A 16,936-nucleotide genomic window follows, 5' to 3' on the forward strand; every position below is an offset into this window, starting at 1 on the left:
TAATATGATAAATGTGCCCCAATGAGCTGCATCAAGGAGCTGCATCACATCTTGTCCGCCTTTTATTTTGGCGCATGGGTGGATTTGTGCATTTTGTAATATTCTTTCAGGTGGACCTCGCTGGACAGCGGTAAGACCGGTCTGCACCTTATTCGCTATCACCGGCTTCCAGATGTTGGTGCACCATAAAAGTCACAAAATAAAAGATGCACCAAAAAGTCAGAAAAGAGAAGCACCTGCTCCGGGTAACAGAAAATTCACCCCCAATATTGTAAATGAATAGATATTTGTATCGATCTGTTACACTATTGGTGATTTGCATTGTTCTATATATAAGACGACCTCTTATAAGGTCACTCCACCTCTCACTCGTTACACTTTGTTCCAATAACAGATCTCTATGGTACGAGGAGTGTCCAGTAATCCCAGTAATCCCAGTAATCCCAGTAATCCCAGTTAGCCTCATTACTGGAACTGTTATTGACGTGGAGCATTTGTCATCTACTCTTCGACTCCTCAGGCTTCTCCTGTCTCCTTCCAAGGAACCAAGTACTTGGCCCGTACCCAGCGGGCACATCTTCCCAGTGCTGAGCTCTGCCCAGAAGTTCTACTGAAATGTAGACTTTCCTTTCGCAAGACTTTGTCATATTTCTCGGATCTACAGACAACAAGTCGGTCAAAGAGGAAATGAAAGTTTTTGTTTGATAAATAGTTTCATTTCTGAAATTCTAAGAGGTTTTCTCGCCCCGAGGATTATCCCTGATCGCAGCAGGAAGTGTTACAATTCTCTGCAGCGCCACCACTGGTTAATTATAGTATAACACCTCGTCTATTGTAATCTATGCGCTTTCCCTATTATACATCTATATCTTGGGTCCTCCAAAGCTGGAGATATTTGGAAATCTCATTAAAGTTTCTTGTTATTTTTAACACAAAATAAATTAAATAAAATTAAAGTTTTTTTAAAACATTAAAAAAAAATTTAAATTCTAATATATTTTTTCTGACACTGTTGGGATACAGTAGCATGGACTTTGGATTCCCACTCGAGACAAGGTAATCTTTTTAACCCATGAATTACAAAAGGCTAGATTTTCATGGTGGCCATTATTTAGGGTGGAGCTACATAAAAAGATTTCTTGACTGTTATACTGTTACTAGCTTTCTAATGTTTTAGGGAAAACAATGTTGACCATGACTGATGGTTTCTCATTAGTTAGTCCCTTAGAGGTTGTAGTCAGTTGTAGCCATGGCATCTAAGGGGTTTGGTATTAGTCGCCATCAGGCAGAGTTCTTGCGGCTCAGTCCTATTCCAGAGCACGTGGTCACATGGTCCTATCAGTGTACTGGGTGTATCACTAATCAGCATCAGGGGCGGTGTCCAGTAACTGCATGTATTCCTGATTCCCCCATATACAAGAACCTGTAAGACAAGTCTTATGTGATACCATATAATCTATTGTGCTTTGTTGTGATGTGTGTGATTTTGCTTGCATCTTTGACTATTCTTTTGCCTAACGATCCAGTACCACACTGCCATCTTGGTTTTTACTTGGTTTGCCTGACTTTGCTTGTTTTTCTGCCTCATCTCTTTTGTTTGTCTGTCTACTCTCCTGTTCATATATCAAGGGTAAGGACCGCCAACCAGTTGTTGCCTGAGGTTAGCAAAGGGAGGACAAGTAGACAGGGACAGAGGTTGTAAGAAGCTAAATTCTCTTCTTCCCTTTCTTAACAGATTACATACTTATAATACAGGACACTTCACGTTAAGGCTTTTTGTATACTTTTTTATTATATTATTTAAAAAAATTAATTATATTATTAAAAAATATCATGCCACATTACATTATTTTATAGATAATTACTTCATATCATTCTCATACATATCATACATATTACAAGTTACATTTTGGTTGTATTTTATCATATGACGTTAAATTATGTCGCATTTTGCCACATTATATTATTTTGCATCATAATGTGTTTAATCCTGCTACATTATATAATATTTATTGTTTTATGTCACACTATGTTATATTGTATCTAATTATTTCATATTACATCATTTTATATTATACGTTATTGTATTTCATACTGTTTTGTCCTACTCTTTACTAAGTTCATTAATGTATGAGCTAAAAATATAAATACATTTGTTAACTAGTCCTGACAATGTAGCCATTTCCTACAAGGCTGGAGAGTAATAGAAGTCTCTAATGATCCTCACAACTAAATGTATATAAGATATAGTAGATGCTTGTATTGGTTGCATCTGTTCCCCCGAATCTTCCCTTCTCCCTTAGTCAGCGCCTTGGGTCCCCCTCATGTGTGGATTACAGTTCAGTAACTGGAGCAAGAGGCAGAATGTGAATCTATTGCCGAGCACGAAATAGGAGGGTAAATATAGAGACCTATAAATATCAGAGATCTCAGGAGCCCGAAACCGAGTCCCAGGATTAATTCTGAGGAAGAGGCAAGAAGGGGCAAAGGTCATGAAACCTTTTAAGAAGGAATAATCCTTCCTAGTGTTATTATACACTATACACTAATACATTCTATATAGTAGTTATATTCCTGTACATAGAGGGCAGTATTATAGTAGTTATATTCCTGTACATAGGGGGCAGTATTATAGTAGTTATATTCCTGTACATAGGGGGCGGTATTATAGTAGTTATATTCCTGTACATACGGAGCAGTATTATAGTAGTTATATTCTTGTACATAGGAGGCAGTATTATAGTAGTTATATTCTTGTACATAGGGGGCAGTATTATAGTAGTTATATTCTTGTACATAGGGGGCAGTATTATAGTAGTTATATTCTTGTACATAGGGGGCAGTATTATAGTAGTTATATTCTTGTACATAGGGGGCAGTATTATAGTAGTTATATTCCTGTACATAGGGGGCAGTATTATAGTAGTTATATTCTTGTACATAGGGGGCAGTATTATAGTAGTTATATTCCTGTACATAGGGAGCAGTATTATAGTAGTTATATTCCTGTACATAGGGGGCGGTATTATAGTAGTTATATTCCTGTACATACGGAGCAGTATTATAGTAGTTATATTCTTGTACATAGGAGGCAGTATTATAGTAGTTATATTCTTGTACATAGGGGGCAGTATTATAGTAGTTATATTCTTGTACATAGGGGGCAGTATTATAGTAGTTATATTCTTGTACATAGGGGGCAGTATTATAGTAGTTATATTCTTGTACATAGGGGGCAGTATTATAGTAGTTATATTCCTGTACATAGGGGGCAGTATTATAGTAGTTATATTCTTGTACATAGGGGGCAGTATTATAGTAGTTATATTCCTGTACATAGGGGGTAGTATTATAGTAGTTATATTCCTGTACATAGGGGGCAGTATTATAGTAGTTATATTCTTGTACATAGGGGGCAGTATTATAGTAGTTATATTCTTGAACATAGGGGGCAGTATTATAGTAGTTATATTCTTGTACATAGGGGGCAGTATTATAGTAGTTATATTCCTGTACATAGGAGGCAGTATTATAGTAGTTATATTCTTGTACATAGGGGGCAGTATTATAGTAGTTATATTCCTGTACATAGGGGGCAGTATTATAGTAGTTATATCCCTGTACATAGGGGGCAGTATTATAGTAGTTATATTCCTGTACATAGGGGGATGTATTATAGTAGTTATATTCTTGTACATAGGGGGCAGTATTATAGTAGTTATATTTTTGTACATTGGGGAAGTATTTTGGTAGATAAATTCTTGCAATTCTATAGTTCTTTTTATATTTAGCAATTTTTTCTTTCAAATATTTTGCTACTTGACAAAACCTCCACATAATTCTTGGTATTTTCAATATTTTGGGGGCTTATGCATCAGAGGTAACTTTTCATACAAGGTTTCCAGATAAGATTTCATTGAAGTCTCAGTGGCTGCGAGTAGTTTCCTAGAGGTTGGTGTTATATACCGCAGTACCACTTCTTTCCGCTTTGGTTCTTACTCTCTATAATCCGGTAAATTTTCCATCACATTCTTTAATAATGAAGTCTTCAGGAATGGATTGTTTTGCAGAAAGCCCCTCCCACCTGGTGGCTTCTTCCCATATGTGTGTCTATGTATCTATCTGCTGGAGATATATAGTGAGCTGCAGGTATATATCACATGGAGCTGCTCACTGTGGGCATAAATTTCACCGCCGATTGAAAACATTTGCTTTCTACACTTTTGATGGGTTGCGGAAACTCCCTATTTCCTTGGCACCTGACATGCGCTCGTAGAAATATATTAGTTTAGGAATTTTTCGAAGGTCCCCGGGCATCTGCTACACATTTGCGGCTAATAATTTGCACATTGTACATGAAGGATTTCTGGTTGAATCTGAGATATAATCGGAGAAGCTTTGTCTGGCTCTGACTATTGTATCGAGGAATTGCCCTATGAGCCGTGTACTGAGGGAATGTTATTATTAGGAATCACCTTCTTCATAAACTCAGAGCTAAACTATCTCAACAATGTTACAAACTTCCTCCCTGCCCCTTTAATTGAGCGTATTGTCATTAGAAGTACAGAGAGTGAACACTCATATTCCTGCATTACAGCCTTCTGTCTGCTGCTGAACAGAATCCAGCCTTCTCTATAGCTGTGCTCTGTGTTATCAATCTCATGATGCCTCAGCATCATCATTGCATAAGCAGGGGCTGATATCTATATAACCCATTCAATGCTTGGACCTAGTGACCAGGAGGGTCTAATGCAGTGGTGGGATGCAATGTTGCCAAATTAGCCTGTACATTACAAGGATGAAGACCCTCATCCTCCATGTTAACCCCTTGGTGTGATGCAGAGCTGTCTAGCAGTACTACACTATAGTTCAGTTCAGCCTTAGGGCTTGTCTATCCGTCTCTATCTGTTTGGAGAACAGTGGGATTATCCATCACTCTATATCCATCTATATCCATTAAAACAATCCTTAAAGGGGTTCGTTATTTCCTCCTGGGAGGTTTCGACCATCATTTGGATAAGTTATCAGTATGTGATTGATGGAGGTCAAACACCCGTAGCTCTGACCAGTTAGTGGTACCAACTCACTACAGTTTAGAGAGTCTTCTGTATCTGACCCATCTACTGAACTGTCCTCAAACCCAAGTAAGCAGATGTACCCCATTAATCTGATAGTGACGCCCTATTATGAGGATAGGTCCTGGGTATAAAACCTGCCTTGGGGACAGAAAACTCCTTTCAAGGATTTGTTTCTGGTCCATATTCTCAATTGGATATAATGAATACAATAAACCTCTAGCTGCCCATGTGATGTTCTGCTGAGGCATCATGAGATAGACAGCACAGAGAAAGAGAAATCTAACAGTCAAGATGGTATCTGGTGGAACGTTCTCTGAGATGATTGTATTAATCAAAATTATGGTCTGATACATAAGAAACCCACCAGCCTGTTTGTTTTTTCTGTCCTGTTTCTTGCTTACTCACAGCGCCATGTTTTTAGTTCTGGTTGTATCTGGTATTGAAGCTTCCTCATATTCATTATTAGCCTAAAAATACAAAGTCCTCTATGCTAAATACAGTAAATGGACCCTAGTGACCTCTCGTATTCTGTAGAGGAACCAGGCGACAAGTGTTGAAGTCCCTGTAGTGCCCCCACAGGGGAACTGTAGCATTACATGGTCCCACTAAGGCACAATAGGGTTAGTAATGGTGGCTACACCCAGAAATTGGGTGCAACTTTTCTAACCATAAACCTCCCATCCTTCTATCATCACCTCGAACCCGTACAATGACTGTAACGCCCCCCCTATGGACAGTACCTGTCTTTCCGTAAGGTCAAGGTTCACAGCTATTTCGTATCTTCTCAACCGGGTCAGGTAGTTGTGATGAGCGAATTCTGCCTCCAGCTCCCGGATTTGCTCTTTCGTGAAGGCCGTTCTCTCCTTCCGCGGTTTACTATTTACATCAGACTTGTAACTTCCTTCCTGGGAATCTGCCGATGAAAACACATGAATTTTTTTTTTTTTTACATGATTTTATTATTGTTAGATTAGAACCAGGCGTCCTATTAAGTGGATGCTTTCTATAGTGTTTTAGGTCGGTCTCTTTATTATGAACATATGTGTAATATTGAAGCAACGTTATAAATAACGTCCCTTTAAATACATGTTATACCAGTGGGAAAAGAAGTCATGTGAAGATCATCACCAGTCAAATATTAAAATTGGATGTCCCCCTGTATGTTCTTTAATCTTATCCAGCAAGAAGTTCACTTGTTTTATCAGCAGTTTGTGCTCTGAAACTGATCTTCCTTGTACAAATAAAGACAGGAAGTTGTACAAAGGCGGCCATTTTGAACACTACAGGAAGTTCCTATTCATCAATATATCCGAATACAAGTATACACTTCTTGATCACCTCTTACATCACTCCATATCCCATCCTGCCATGTGATTGCATATTGCCCCTATGTCAAAAATCCAGCATTCAAAATTCTAGGGACATATACTGTACATCAATTTTGTATGATACCTACAGTGTGATGAAAAATTAAGGATTTAAGGGATCTCCTACAGGGTTCTCCTCTGCTCTTTTTTTGGAAAATACCAATGTAAGCTCCACTTCCAGCCGTGGATATTAGTTTCCTGCCGGTGGATCACATCGTTGTTGACAGGGTCTACTTATGATTGGTTTTGTTAGGGTCCTGGCAAACAACTTTGGGAATCATCTCCTTGGATAAGTTACCATAAGTAATAAGTGAGCAAATCACTCAAGATTTGATTCGTAGAAGCTTTGTTGAATTTTTCAAAAGATTTGGTTTGGGTCCGAATCAAAATGGTTCGGACAAATGTTTCTCCATTTATACTGGAAATTGGTATATAATCTTCTCTAGTCCTCCAAAACATCGAAATTTTCCCTTCCCATCCTCCTTGCTAAGGTCTGGGATTAATGACAATTTTACTGAAATGCCATTTTTTAAAGACTTGTCCAAATTGAATCCAAAAACATTCTGCGCCCTCAGAAGTGCAATCCAAATGTATTAGTTATTTATAGTATATCTTGTAGACCTCTGCATACTGAAGCTTTCCTGTAGGCTTGAAAGGTGGAATGAAAGGCACAATATTTCCCCCAAACATTTGCCAGCTTATACAATTTTAAGGGGCTGTGCATAAACAGTCCATAGATTGTTTCTGATGTAGATTTATATCTCCATTGGAGTGAATTGGACTGAGCCGCAATACCACCCCTAACCTGTTGGAGCGCTGTATCAACTAAACCTGCTGAAGAAATCACATTTCATTCTAACCCTATGTAACCCTATTTAGGATCCTTCATTTTTTGGTACAACCATTATACAGATAATTTCTTTGTGTTCCATTTCATTGAGGTAAAAATTTTTGGAACAAATACAACATAAAGTTCAGCCACTTTCTCAATGTGCATAGTAACTGACACGTCATTTTATAAGGAGTTAATTCAGACCTAGAGATGAGCAGACCTGATGGTCACATTCAAGTTTGGCCTCCTGAACCGGACATATTGCCGGATTGGCGGCCGAACAGCCAATTCGGCAAATTGAAGCCCCTAGCAACAAGCCATGGCTATGATTGGCCCAGGGGGACATCTCTTGGCCAATCAAAACCATGGCTAGTTGGGAGGAGCAATATTTCCGTGTTCCGGGGGGCCAAACCTTAATGCAGAAGTCGACCATCATATCCGCTCATCTCTATTCAGTACTAAAAGCGATCAAGGTGGCACCGGCTAAAAAAAAAAAATATTCTTCCCATATCCTAAAAAAGAAAATATCCTGAATAAAGTAAATTTTACATTTTTTGGCGGCGTAAATAGTTTTCCTCTATTATTTAGTCTAAAAACTTTTTGTACGATGTTACTGGCACATAAGAGGCATTCCCAAATTTTCCTGATAGTATATCAATTAATGGCGAGAATATCACATATATTATTGAAAAATTTGGTGGTCCGAATTTTTGAAATTTTTTAAGACCTCGTTAAAAGGTGAAACAAAAAACATATTGAAATAAAATTGTAAAATCTAAACATTAATATCTGTTACTAAGTTGTTGTTTTTTTTTTTTTCCTTCATCTCTTATTTCCCAGTTTTCTTTCGGAGTTTACTCCAAGTTTTTTATTTTTTTTCTTGCATTTTACCTTTTTACCTCCGCAAAAATATTATTTTCTTTTAAGAGTGAAAGGCCGTAAATCTCCTGTTTTTTAAACTTGTTTCTGGAAATATCCTGATTTAATGCCCCTCGTGGGACTTTGGGTTGGGAGATACCATCCCACCCTGACCTTTCGGTCTCTGTTCACATCCTATGAAGCAAGGCCCTTATGGTTTCTCTCTGGTGGAAAAAGGGTTGGAGACCCAAAAAAATGTTGGCAGCTTTTCTATAAGTTTCCATCTGTTCTACAGATGTTGCGAGTCGCTCCGCAGACTTGTTCTGCTTTATAAGGACTCAGTCTTCAATGCCCTATGATAGATGTGAAGTCTAAAACATTTGGCCCCCCCGGGGGGGAATTTTGTGGAGATGACCCTCTGTCCTCTCTTCATCTATACATCTGGTATACAATATGCTAATATCACATGTATATTAAATTCTGTGATCCGGAGAATTACAAGGCCGTGACTCTAAATACAGATCTGGTGGATTTCCAAAAATCACAAAATAATTTATTGGAAAGGAAAAGAAAAAAAAGATTACATGAAAAAAAAAAACATAAAAATTTTTCAAACAAGATACGATGATGTATGATGAATCGGTAGATAGATAGACCTAAGATAGACGGAGGGCCTCAATCTGGGGCCACATTTATCCGGGCTGTTACACCTGAAATCAGACGTATAAGCCCCGAAATAGGCTCAATACCTATTGAAGTCGCACCTATTTCCCCCATTATGCCACCTCCCTCGTTAAGTGGGGGTGAGGGGGGTGCGGTGGGCGGCTCATTGGCGTTACTTTCCTATAGCCTACGCCCGTTCAGGTGGAGGCTAAGGCACAATTCTAAGCCAAGTAAGACCTGGTATAAATATCCCCGGCCTGCACCATGCATCGCAGCTTCCTTCTAAAGTCAACTTTTTGAATTATGCTAACATCTGTTACTACAGCCTCTCTGTACTGCAGCTTCACAGGCTGTTACACCAAGCAAGAGCACTTCCCCTCTACCACTGTGTGAGATGAGGGAGGGGGGAAGTACTGGGGGGAGCAGGAGAGGGGGGCAGATAACAACCTGTAAAGCTACAGCACAGAGGGCATCTGGTAACACACCCTAGAGCCCTTCATTAGCACAATTATAAAAGTTGATAATAGAAGTTATAGCAAATATACGCCGACCACAGTCACCGTGTTCCTGGTTTATCATGATGGATCCTGATGGTAGATTTCCTTTAGTAAACAAAAAATTTCAATGAACCCTGAAATTTCCAGCCCTTTGCACTCCCTATTTGCCCATAGAAACATTAAGCAGAATGCACCGCGCAGTTCCGGGAACGTGCAGCCTCTTCATCATCGGACTGAACACACGTGTCGGCATTCGTGTTCTGCTGTAAGTTTTTGATTCATGGACCGTCATCCGTCTTGCAAGTTTTAGACTGGAATTTAAAGCTCAGAGGAAACTTTCACGAGGGTTTATAAATGTGCAATTCTGCGACCGACCAAAACTTTTTTTTATAAAGTATTTTTGTGGATTTCTCTGTAACTATATATTTAATTCCCCCAAAAAAAACTTTTTGCCAATATTTGTGCGCCCGATATCCTGCATGTATCGCTTCCTCGCTCAGATCCGACAGAGTTCACTATCTTTTTATCTTTTTAGTGGTGCATGTAAGTGTTTAGGCTTGTGACACAAAAGTCCAAATCAGTCGGATCGTCAAGCACGCCCCCTGATTTATGTCACATGGAAGCAGCGCAGCTGCGCCAAAAAAAGGGTCTTCTGCGACACAATCGCAAGGCACCCACTACCTAAATACCTGTGCGAGCCGTCTTACCATTGAGGATAGGGCCCAGTCCGAAAAAAGTGCGTCGCAAAACCTTAGTAAATGTGTAGTTATATATATATATTTATATAAAATAATTCACCTCCTCCATTCTTTAGTGTGTCAGGTCGGATGCTGGGCCCCCCTGACACAGTGGGCCCCATAGCATCTGCTGCCGCTGCTACCCCTGTAGTTGCACCCCGACCTCGGATCCTGTGGATATGAAATAGATCTCCGAGATGGGACTTTTCTTTTATTAAAGGACTCTCTGCAAACTAATAAGCTGTGTGCACCCAGTGGAGGTCCTACGGGGCAGAGCACATAAGACAATCATAGCCCCCAACCCTAGGACTGGGCAACAATTCTCTGCCCTCAATTTACCTAAATCTGTGCATCTAAGGGCTTACGGAAACAGATATATAACAAAACCATAAACCAAGATGTCTCTGGGGTAATAATGCTTACCCGGTGTTTTCGCGATCTCGCGGTGCATTGTCCTACGAGGATTCAGATCTGCTGCGATTCACTAAGCTCGTGCGCCCAAGTTCCTGCTCGGGCATCTGCGCCGAGGTCTGCCAGAGTTCACCTTCTTCTTCCCGGTGCATGTAAGTGCTTTATTTTGCGTCACAATTCTAAATGTTATATCCTGCGCGTTGTCCGAATCCGTCGGGTTGTCCAACGGACCACATCGCCCCCCCCCCCATTTCTGTTGCGCGCAAGCCTGTGCCGATGCACCTAGATCTGGTCTGGAAGCTCTGGATCTAGTCCAGTATGTCTATTCTGTGGTATCATAGAGAATGAATGGAGGGCCGGTCCCATGTACAGGACCCAATTCTCTCACCTGCTGCTGATACCAAAAGTCAGAGCCTCAGAAGGGTTAATGACAATGAAACTTCTGCCAACTACATTGAAGAAGTTTTCTAACCTTTGACATTGATGGCCTTGCTACATGTTATGTCAGAGAATTCTCTCGAATTCAGATCCCACCTCTTGGACCTCCTTTCCACATCCAAAAGATGTGACACTTTCTATTCACTGTAAGGTCATGAACCCCATTAATGATAATAGTAACGGGTCCGGCCACAATCTTATCGGCTGTACGTTACAATTCTGCTGAAAAATATTTGTTCAGCAGTTGACCCTGCGGCACCCAATGTACAGGAGAGAAGATTCCAAAGGTTCCGGAATATCTCCATCTCCTGGATATCGCTGACCAAAGTTCCCTGATACACAGCACAAAGATGTGAGCTAACAAGCCGGAGATCACTATGGAGCGGAGCCTTTCATTCAGCTTCTGGGACTGCTGTCATTTCATTCATGAAGTCAAAACTTTGGCATGGAGGGTATGTAAGACCCGGAGAATCCCGTCACACACATTCCACGACCACAAAATGAATTAACAGCCAGATGTATGAAAGTCAAGACTAAAGAATGAGGACATAGTAACTCATACTACGCCTGCCAGGAGCCTGCATTGTATATCACCAGCGCTGCAACCAGTATATAGATAGAAGATAGAATATAATATAGTAAATATAAGTCTTTCCACCTTACAACTTTGGTAAAGATGATATAATACTATGAAGATATACAACTACTATAATACTGCCCCCTATGTACAAGAATATATATATATACTATAATACTGCCCCCTATGTACAAGAATATAACTACTATAATACTGCCCTCTATGTACAAGAATATAACTACTATAATACTGCCCCCTATGTACAAGAATATAACTACTATAATACTGCCCCCTATGTACAAGAATATAACTACTATAATACTGCCCCCTATGTACAGGAATATAACTACTATAATACTGCCCCCTATGTACTAGAATATAACTACTATAATACTGCCCCCTATGTACAGGAATATAACTACTATAATACTGTCCCCTATGTACAAGAATATAACTACTATTATACTGCCCCCTATGTACACGAATATAACTACTATAATACTGCCCCCTATGTACAAGAATATAACTACTATAATACTGCCCCCTATGTACAAGAATATAACTACTATAATACTGCCCTCTATGTACAAGAATATAACTACTATAATACTGCCCCCTATGTACAGGAATATAACTACTATAATACTGCCCCCTATGTACAAGAATATAACTACTATAATACTGCCCCCTATGTACAAGAATATAACTACTATAATACTGCCCCCTATGTACAAGAATATAACTACTATAATACTGCCCCCTATGTACAAGAATATAACTACTATAATACTGCCCCCTATGTACAAGAATATAACTACTATAATACTGCCCCCTATGTACTAGAATATAACTACTATAATACTGCCCCCTATGTACAGGAATATAACTACTATAATACTGTCCCCTATGTACAAGAATATAACTACTATTATACTGCCCCCTATGTACAAGAATATAACTACTATAATACTGCCCCCTATGTACAAGAATATAACTACCATAATACTGCCCCCTATGTACAAGACTATAACTACTATAATACTGCCCCCTATGTACAAGAATATAACTACTATAATACTGCCCCCTATGTACAAGAATATAACTACTATAATAATCCCCCTATGTACAGGAATATAACTACTATAATACTGCCCCCTATGTACAAGAATATAACTACTATAATACTGCCCCTATGTACAAGAATATAACTACTATAATACTGCCCCCTATGTACAAGAATATAACTACTATAATACTGCCCCCTATGTACAGGAATATAACTACTATAATACTGCCCCTATGTACAAGAATATAACTACTATAATACTGCCCCCTATGTACAGGAATATAACTACTATAATACTACCCCCTATGTACAAGAATATAACTACTATAATACTGCCCCCTATGTACAGGAATATAACTACTATAATACTGCCCCCTATGTACAAGAATATAAGTACTATAATACTGTTCCCTATGTACAAGAATATAACTACTATAATACTGCCCCCTATGTACAAGAATATAACTACTATAATACTGCCCCTATGTACAAGAATATAACTACTATAATACTGCCCCCTATGTACAAGAATATAACTACTATAATACTGCCCTCTATGTACAGGAATATAAGTACTATAATACTGCCCCCTATGTACAAGAATATAACTATTATAATACTGCCCCCTATGTACAAGAATATACCAAACCCTAAGCCGAATGCTCACCCCCACTGGTAACATCCTGCCACCTATCGTAGGTGTCAACTCTTCAAATGCAGCGTTCGAAGCCATTTGTGCTTCAATTGACCTTTGGATTGTTTCTTCCAATGACGTCATGGGAATTGACGATCTTTAGAAAAAGGGCGTGTTGGTTACCAGCACCAAATTCCAAATGTTACCGGCTGAGGATGAGCCTGAACGCCAAAACCAAACTTCTGCCCAAAGTCCTGGTTTGGGGACTGCAATGTTCAACACGGACCTAAACATCTGTATTCACCAGCCTCAACGTAATGTCTATAATGTCATCCTCACTGATGCCCAAACTCATAGAAAATCCCATAGAGTCATTCGTCTTTGGTGCATGTACTCAACTAGAAGAGCACGGTCAAAATAACGACCACTATGTATACAACCGGTCACTATATGACAGTAGATGTGATACATAAGGTCTTGTCTGGCAGCAGTAAGTGCAGGTGCTGTCTGATTTTGGAATTGTTTGGGCAGTCTGGGGTCTGATGAATCGTAGAAGTGTTTCCGAGGTTTTATTAATTTTAAGGGATTTTTTCCATCACTTTTACTTCTTCCCGATCTATAGGATCAGGGTGAGAGCCAACTCACACCGGGAGCCTCAGCGATTAGAAGAATAAGGCCCTGAAGGTTCCCCTTAAACCTTCTTGTAAATGAAGTTTATGTGGGACCAGTGCTCCATTTATGTGATCTTTATAGATTTAGGTTGGATCCCCAACCCCACTTATCCGCTAAGGCAAGCCATTTATAGACTGGGGGGGGGGCTAAATTTGCAACTTTTCCACTCACCTATTAAAGATAGCCAAGCAAGAATGGTTCAGTGTTGCGTCTGATATATATATTTAAAATCCAGATGGGGACGTATGAAAAAGTCACAAATAAACTTCAGTCCTGAGTCCTGACCAGGCATAGGAAAAACTTTAAAAGAAGTTGTAGAAGAGTTTGAGACTTTTGTGAGACTTTTTGATAAAAAGTCACAAAAACCTCACAAACTCAGCTGCCTTATCAACAACTAAGAAAACCCAGAAAAGACACACAAAAATGTCCTGACTAAAGATGAATGACCTCCTGAGTGCCCAAACCACAAGCAAAACCCAATTACTTATCATCAGGTGCCAATATGGGAATTTAAGCAATAACTTATTGCACCCTGTTCTTCCACAGATTTCAGTCATATCGGCCCCCTGAGGGCACCAATACAGTTGAAAGAAGGAGAGAAAATTCAGACTCTCATTGCAGCTTCTCTCCGGGGTCTCTCTTTAGAGGAAGAATTGTGGGGCCAGCAGGAGAACCTCCAAAGATAATCCAGCTCTGTCCACACCTTCTCACTTTTCCTGCAGTCCCAAGAGCCGAGGATGGGTCGCTTTTGCAGCATCTCCTAAGTTGCCCGAGACTGCAGGAAAGTTCTTTGGAGACCATGGCCACTTATCTTATTGCTTGCGAGAAGTTACAAATTCTACGGCAAAAAATGTAGCATAAAATTTAAACCGAGGCCTGGCATTCACTACTGGATAAAAGTGGGACAAGGGTTTATTTCTTAAAGTCAGAGAGGGATATTTATCATACGCTGGCGCTCGCAGTGCGATTCGTCAAGAGGTTTCTGCCTCTTGATGTATCGGGCAGGGTGCTGCGCAGCACAGAAACAAACGTGCATGTAAAAAGTCGCCGGCACAGGGACAGTAACGCCCCGCGCTGACCCACTCCCGGCCACGCCCCCCTTTAGGCCCCTTTAAGCCCCACTGGTGCGAAGGTGGCGGATTAGGGCAAATAATCTCAAGTGCTAGCAATAGGCTAGCAATTTTTTTCAGGGCCTCTACGCTATTGACGTGGCCCTTATAAATATGCCACAGAAAGTCCTGCCCTTATAGGAAAAAAACATTTCTGAAGAAGTTACCTTTAGAATCCAAATTGAAAAATTAATCTCCTGATTGGCATTTTATACATCCTGATTTTTAGAGGTCTTATCCTACAGCATCAGGCTTGCGTAGTGTGGAATAACCCCCTCCCCATTATAGAATAGCACTCCCCAACACAGAGATCTACTGACAGCCCTACTCCTGACCTCAAAGTGAACCTGTCAACAGGAATGTAATTTTTAGCTGGTGATAGGTTCCCTTAGCTTGTTCTATGCTGATTTTATAAATGCCGTTGTCAGCATTCTGAATCATTTCAGTACTTTACAAAACTTTATGTCACATTAATTGGCTCCCTGCCAGCAGCATGTGGAGAGTCCCAGGAAGGAGTAGGGACATCTGCAGTCTGTGTGTGCCTGTGCCTTAGTTTCCTTTCCTCCACAGTCATCCTCCTCCTCCCCCCTCCCCTCTTCCTGTCATGTGCATTAAGCAGGCAGGGGAGGGGGATGGTGTGGAGGAGAGGAAAACTGCATGAGGAAACTGAGGCACAGGCACACACAGGCTGCAGCTGTTGCATTCTGCTGACAGGTAGACAAGTAATGTGAAGTAAAGTTTTATGAAGGACTGAAATGATTCAGAGTGTTGACATAGGCATTTTTTATCAGCATAGCACATGCCGCCAGCTAAAAATGTGCTTAGTTCTTTAAGATGTGTGGAACAATCTCAATGCTGAGGTCCTTGCAAAACTGACTGTCATAATTTTGGCCACACTGAACCTTTATCTCAATCATCGTCGAGTCTCTCTGGGTTTACATGAAAAGGCAGAAGGATGTGAACAAGCTTATATCCACAGAAGATCTAAGTTCTTAAAGATGCCAGGAATAACCTCCCTGCTGAGTTCCTACTACGTGTAAGTCTAAGTAAAAGATTTGTTGATGTGTTGAAGGGCTGTCACACCAGCATTTGATTTGATTTCTCATTCATATTCATTCACTCAGATTGGAGATTCTCAGTCTTTGGTAAAAATAATAAAATACCAGATCTAATTTGGAAAACATTCTTACTGAGCAGATTTGTTTCCTCTCCTGCCTAAAACTTTAGAATAATATTGTATATGTTTAGGACAGATCAATTTTGGAAAAATCTGGCAAACCTGCTTAAAGCCCAAACACACCAAGCAATTAATGTGCAAAAAATAGATCATATAAATTAATTGTATCAAATGTCATCTAAGAATTCCTATCATTTTATCGAGCAAAAAACCCAAACAGGTTAAAAAAACAGTTAAAAAAATGGTCAGATTAAATTGGTCTAAACTCGTAATTGGATCGGTAACTGGTCCCCCACTTTCCTCCTCCTCCGGAACAATACTCATATACAAATACAGGAACTAACTTTTATATTTTTTTAATTATTCCACAGATATTCCGCCCCAAATATCTTTAAACAAAATCATATAATTAAACTTCCAAATTTTAAAACGAGTGAGGCTTTTTTTTTCGAATTTCAAATAAATGACCTATATCTACTACGTATAAATTTGAAAAAAATGTAATAACTTTAATAAGAATAATAATAAAAGAAAATGTGAGTCTGATGTAGTAATAAAACAGGAGACATATGATCCTACAGAGGGGGTTTTATGTGCACAGGACACAAAGGTTCTTTTTAAGGCAACTTGAACTTCTGAAGTTTCTACCAGACGAGTCTAAGCTGATCTGTTTTACGGCAGGGTGCATGAATTGCTCCTCATAAAAACCGTTCACCTGTGCTGGGAAAGTCATCACGTCGGATCGGGGTACAGTACTAGGGTTGATTCATAATGGAATCGGCTATACTCCTAAGGATTTAGTTTTGGCCGCTCTTCCTTA

The 16,936-nt window shown here is 39.7% G+C and overlaps 1 protein-coding gene across 1 annotated transcript in view; it reads right to left on the bottom strand.

Moving 5' to 3' along the window:
* Positions 1 to 16,936, bottom strand: part of MEOX2 (mesenchyme homeobox 2) — a 77,717-nt gene that overhangs the window by 5,668 nt on the left and 55,113 nt on the right. Inside the window, exon 2 of the mRNA XM_072154391.1 lies at positions 5,819 to 5,991. Coding sequence (XP_072010492.1) covers positions 5,819 to 5,991 — 173 coding nt within the window. The remainder of the gene's footprint in view (positions 1 to 5,818; positions 5,992 to 16,936) is intronic.

This window comes from Engystomops pustulosus, chromosome 5 (assembly GCF_040894005.1).
Source record: "Engystomops pustulosus chromosome 5, aEngPut4.maternal, whole genome shotgun sequence".
Lineage (NCBI taxonomy): Eukaryota > Metazoa > Chordata > Amphibia > Anura > Leptodactylidae > Engystomops > Engystomops pustulosus.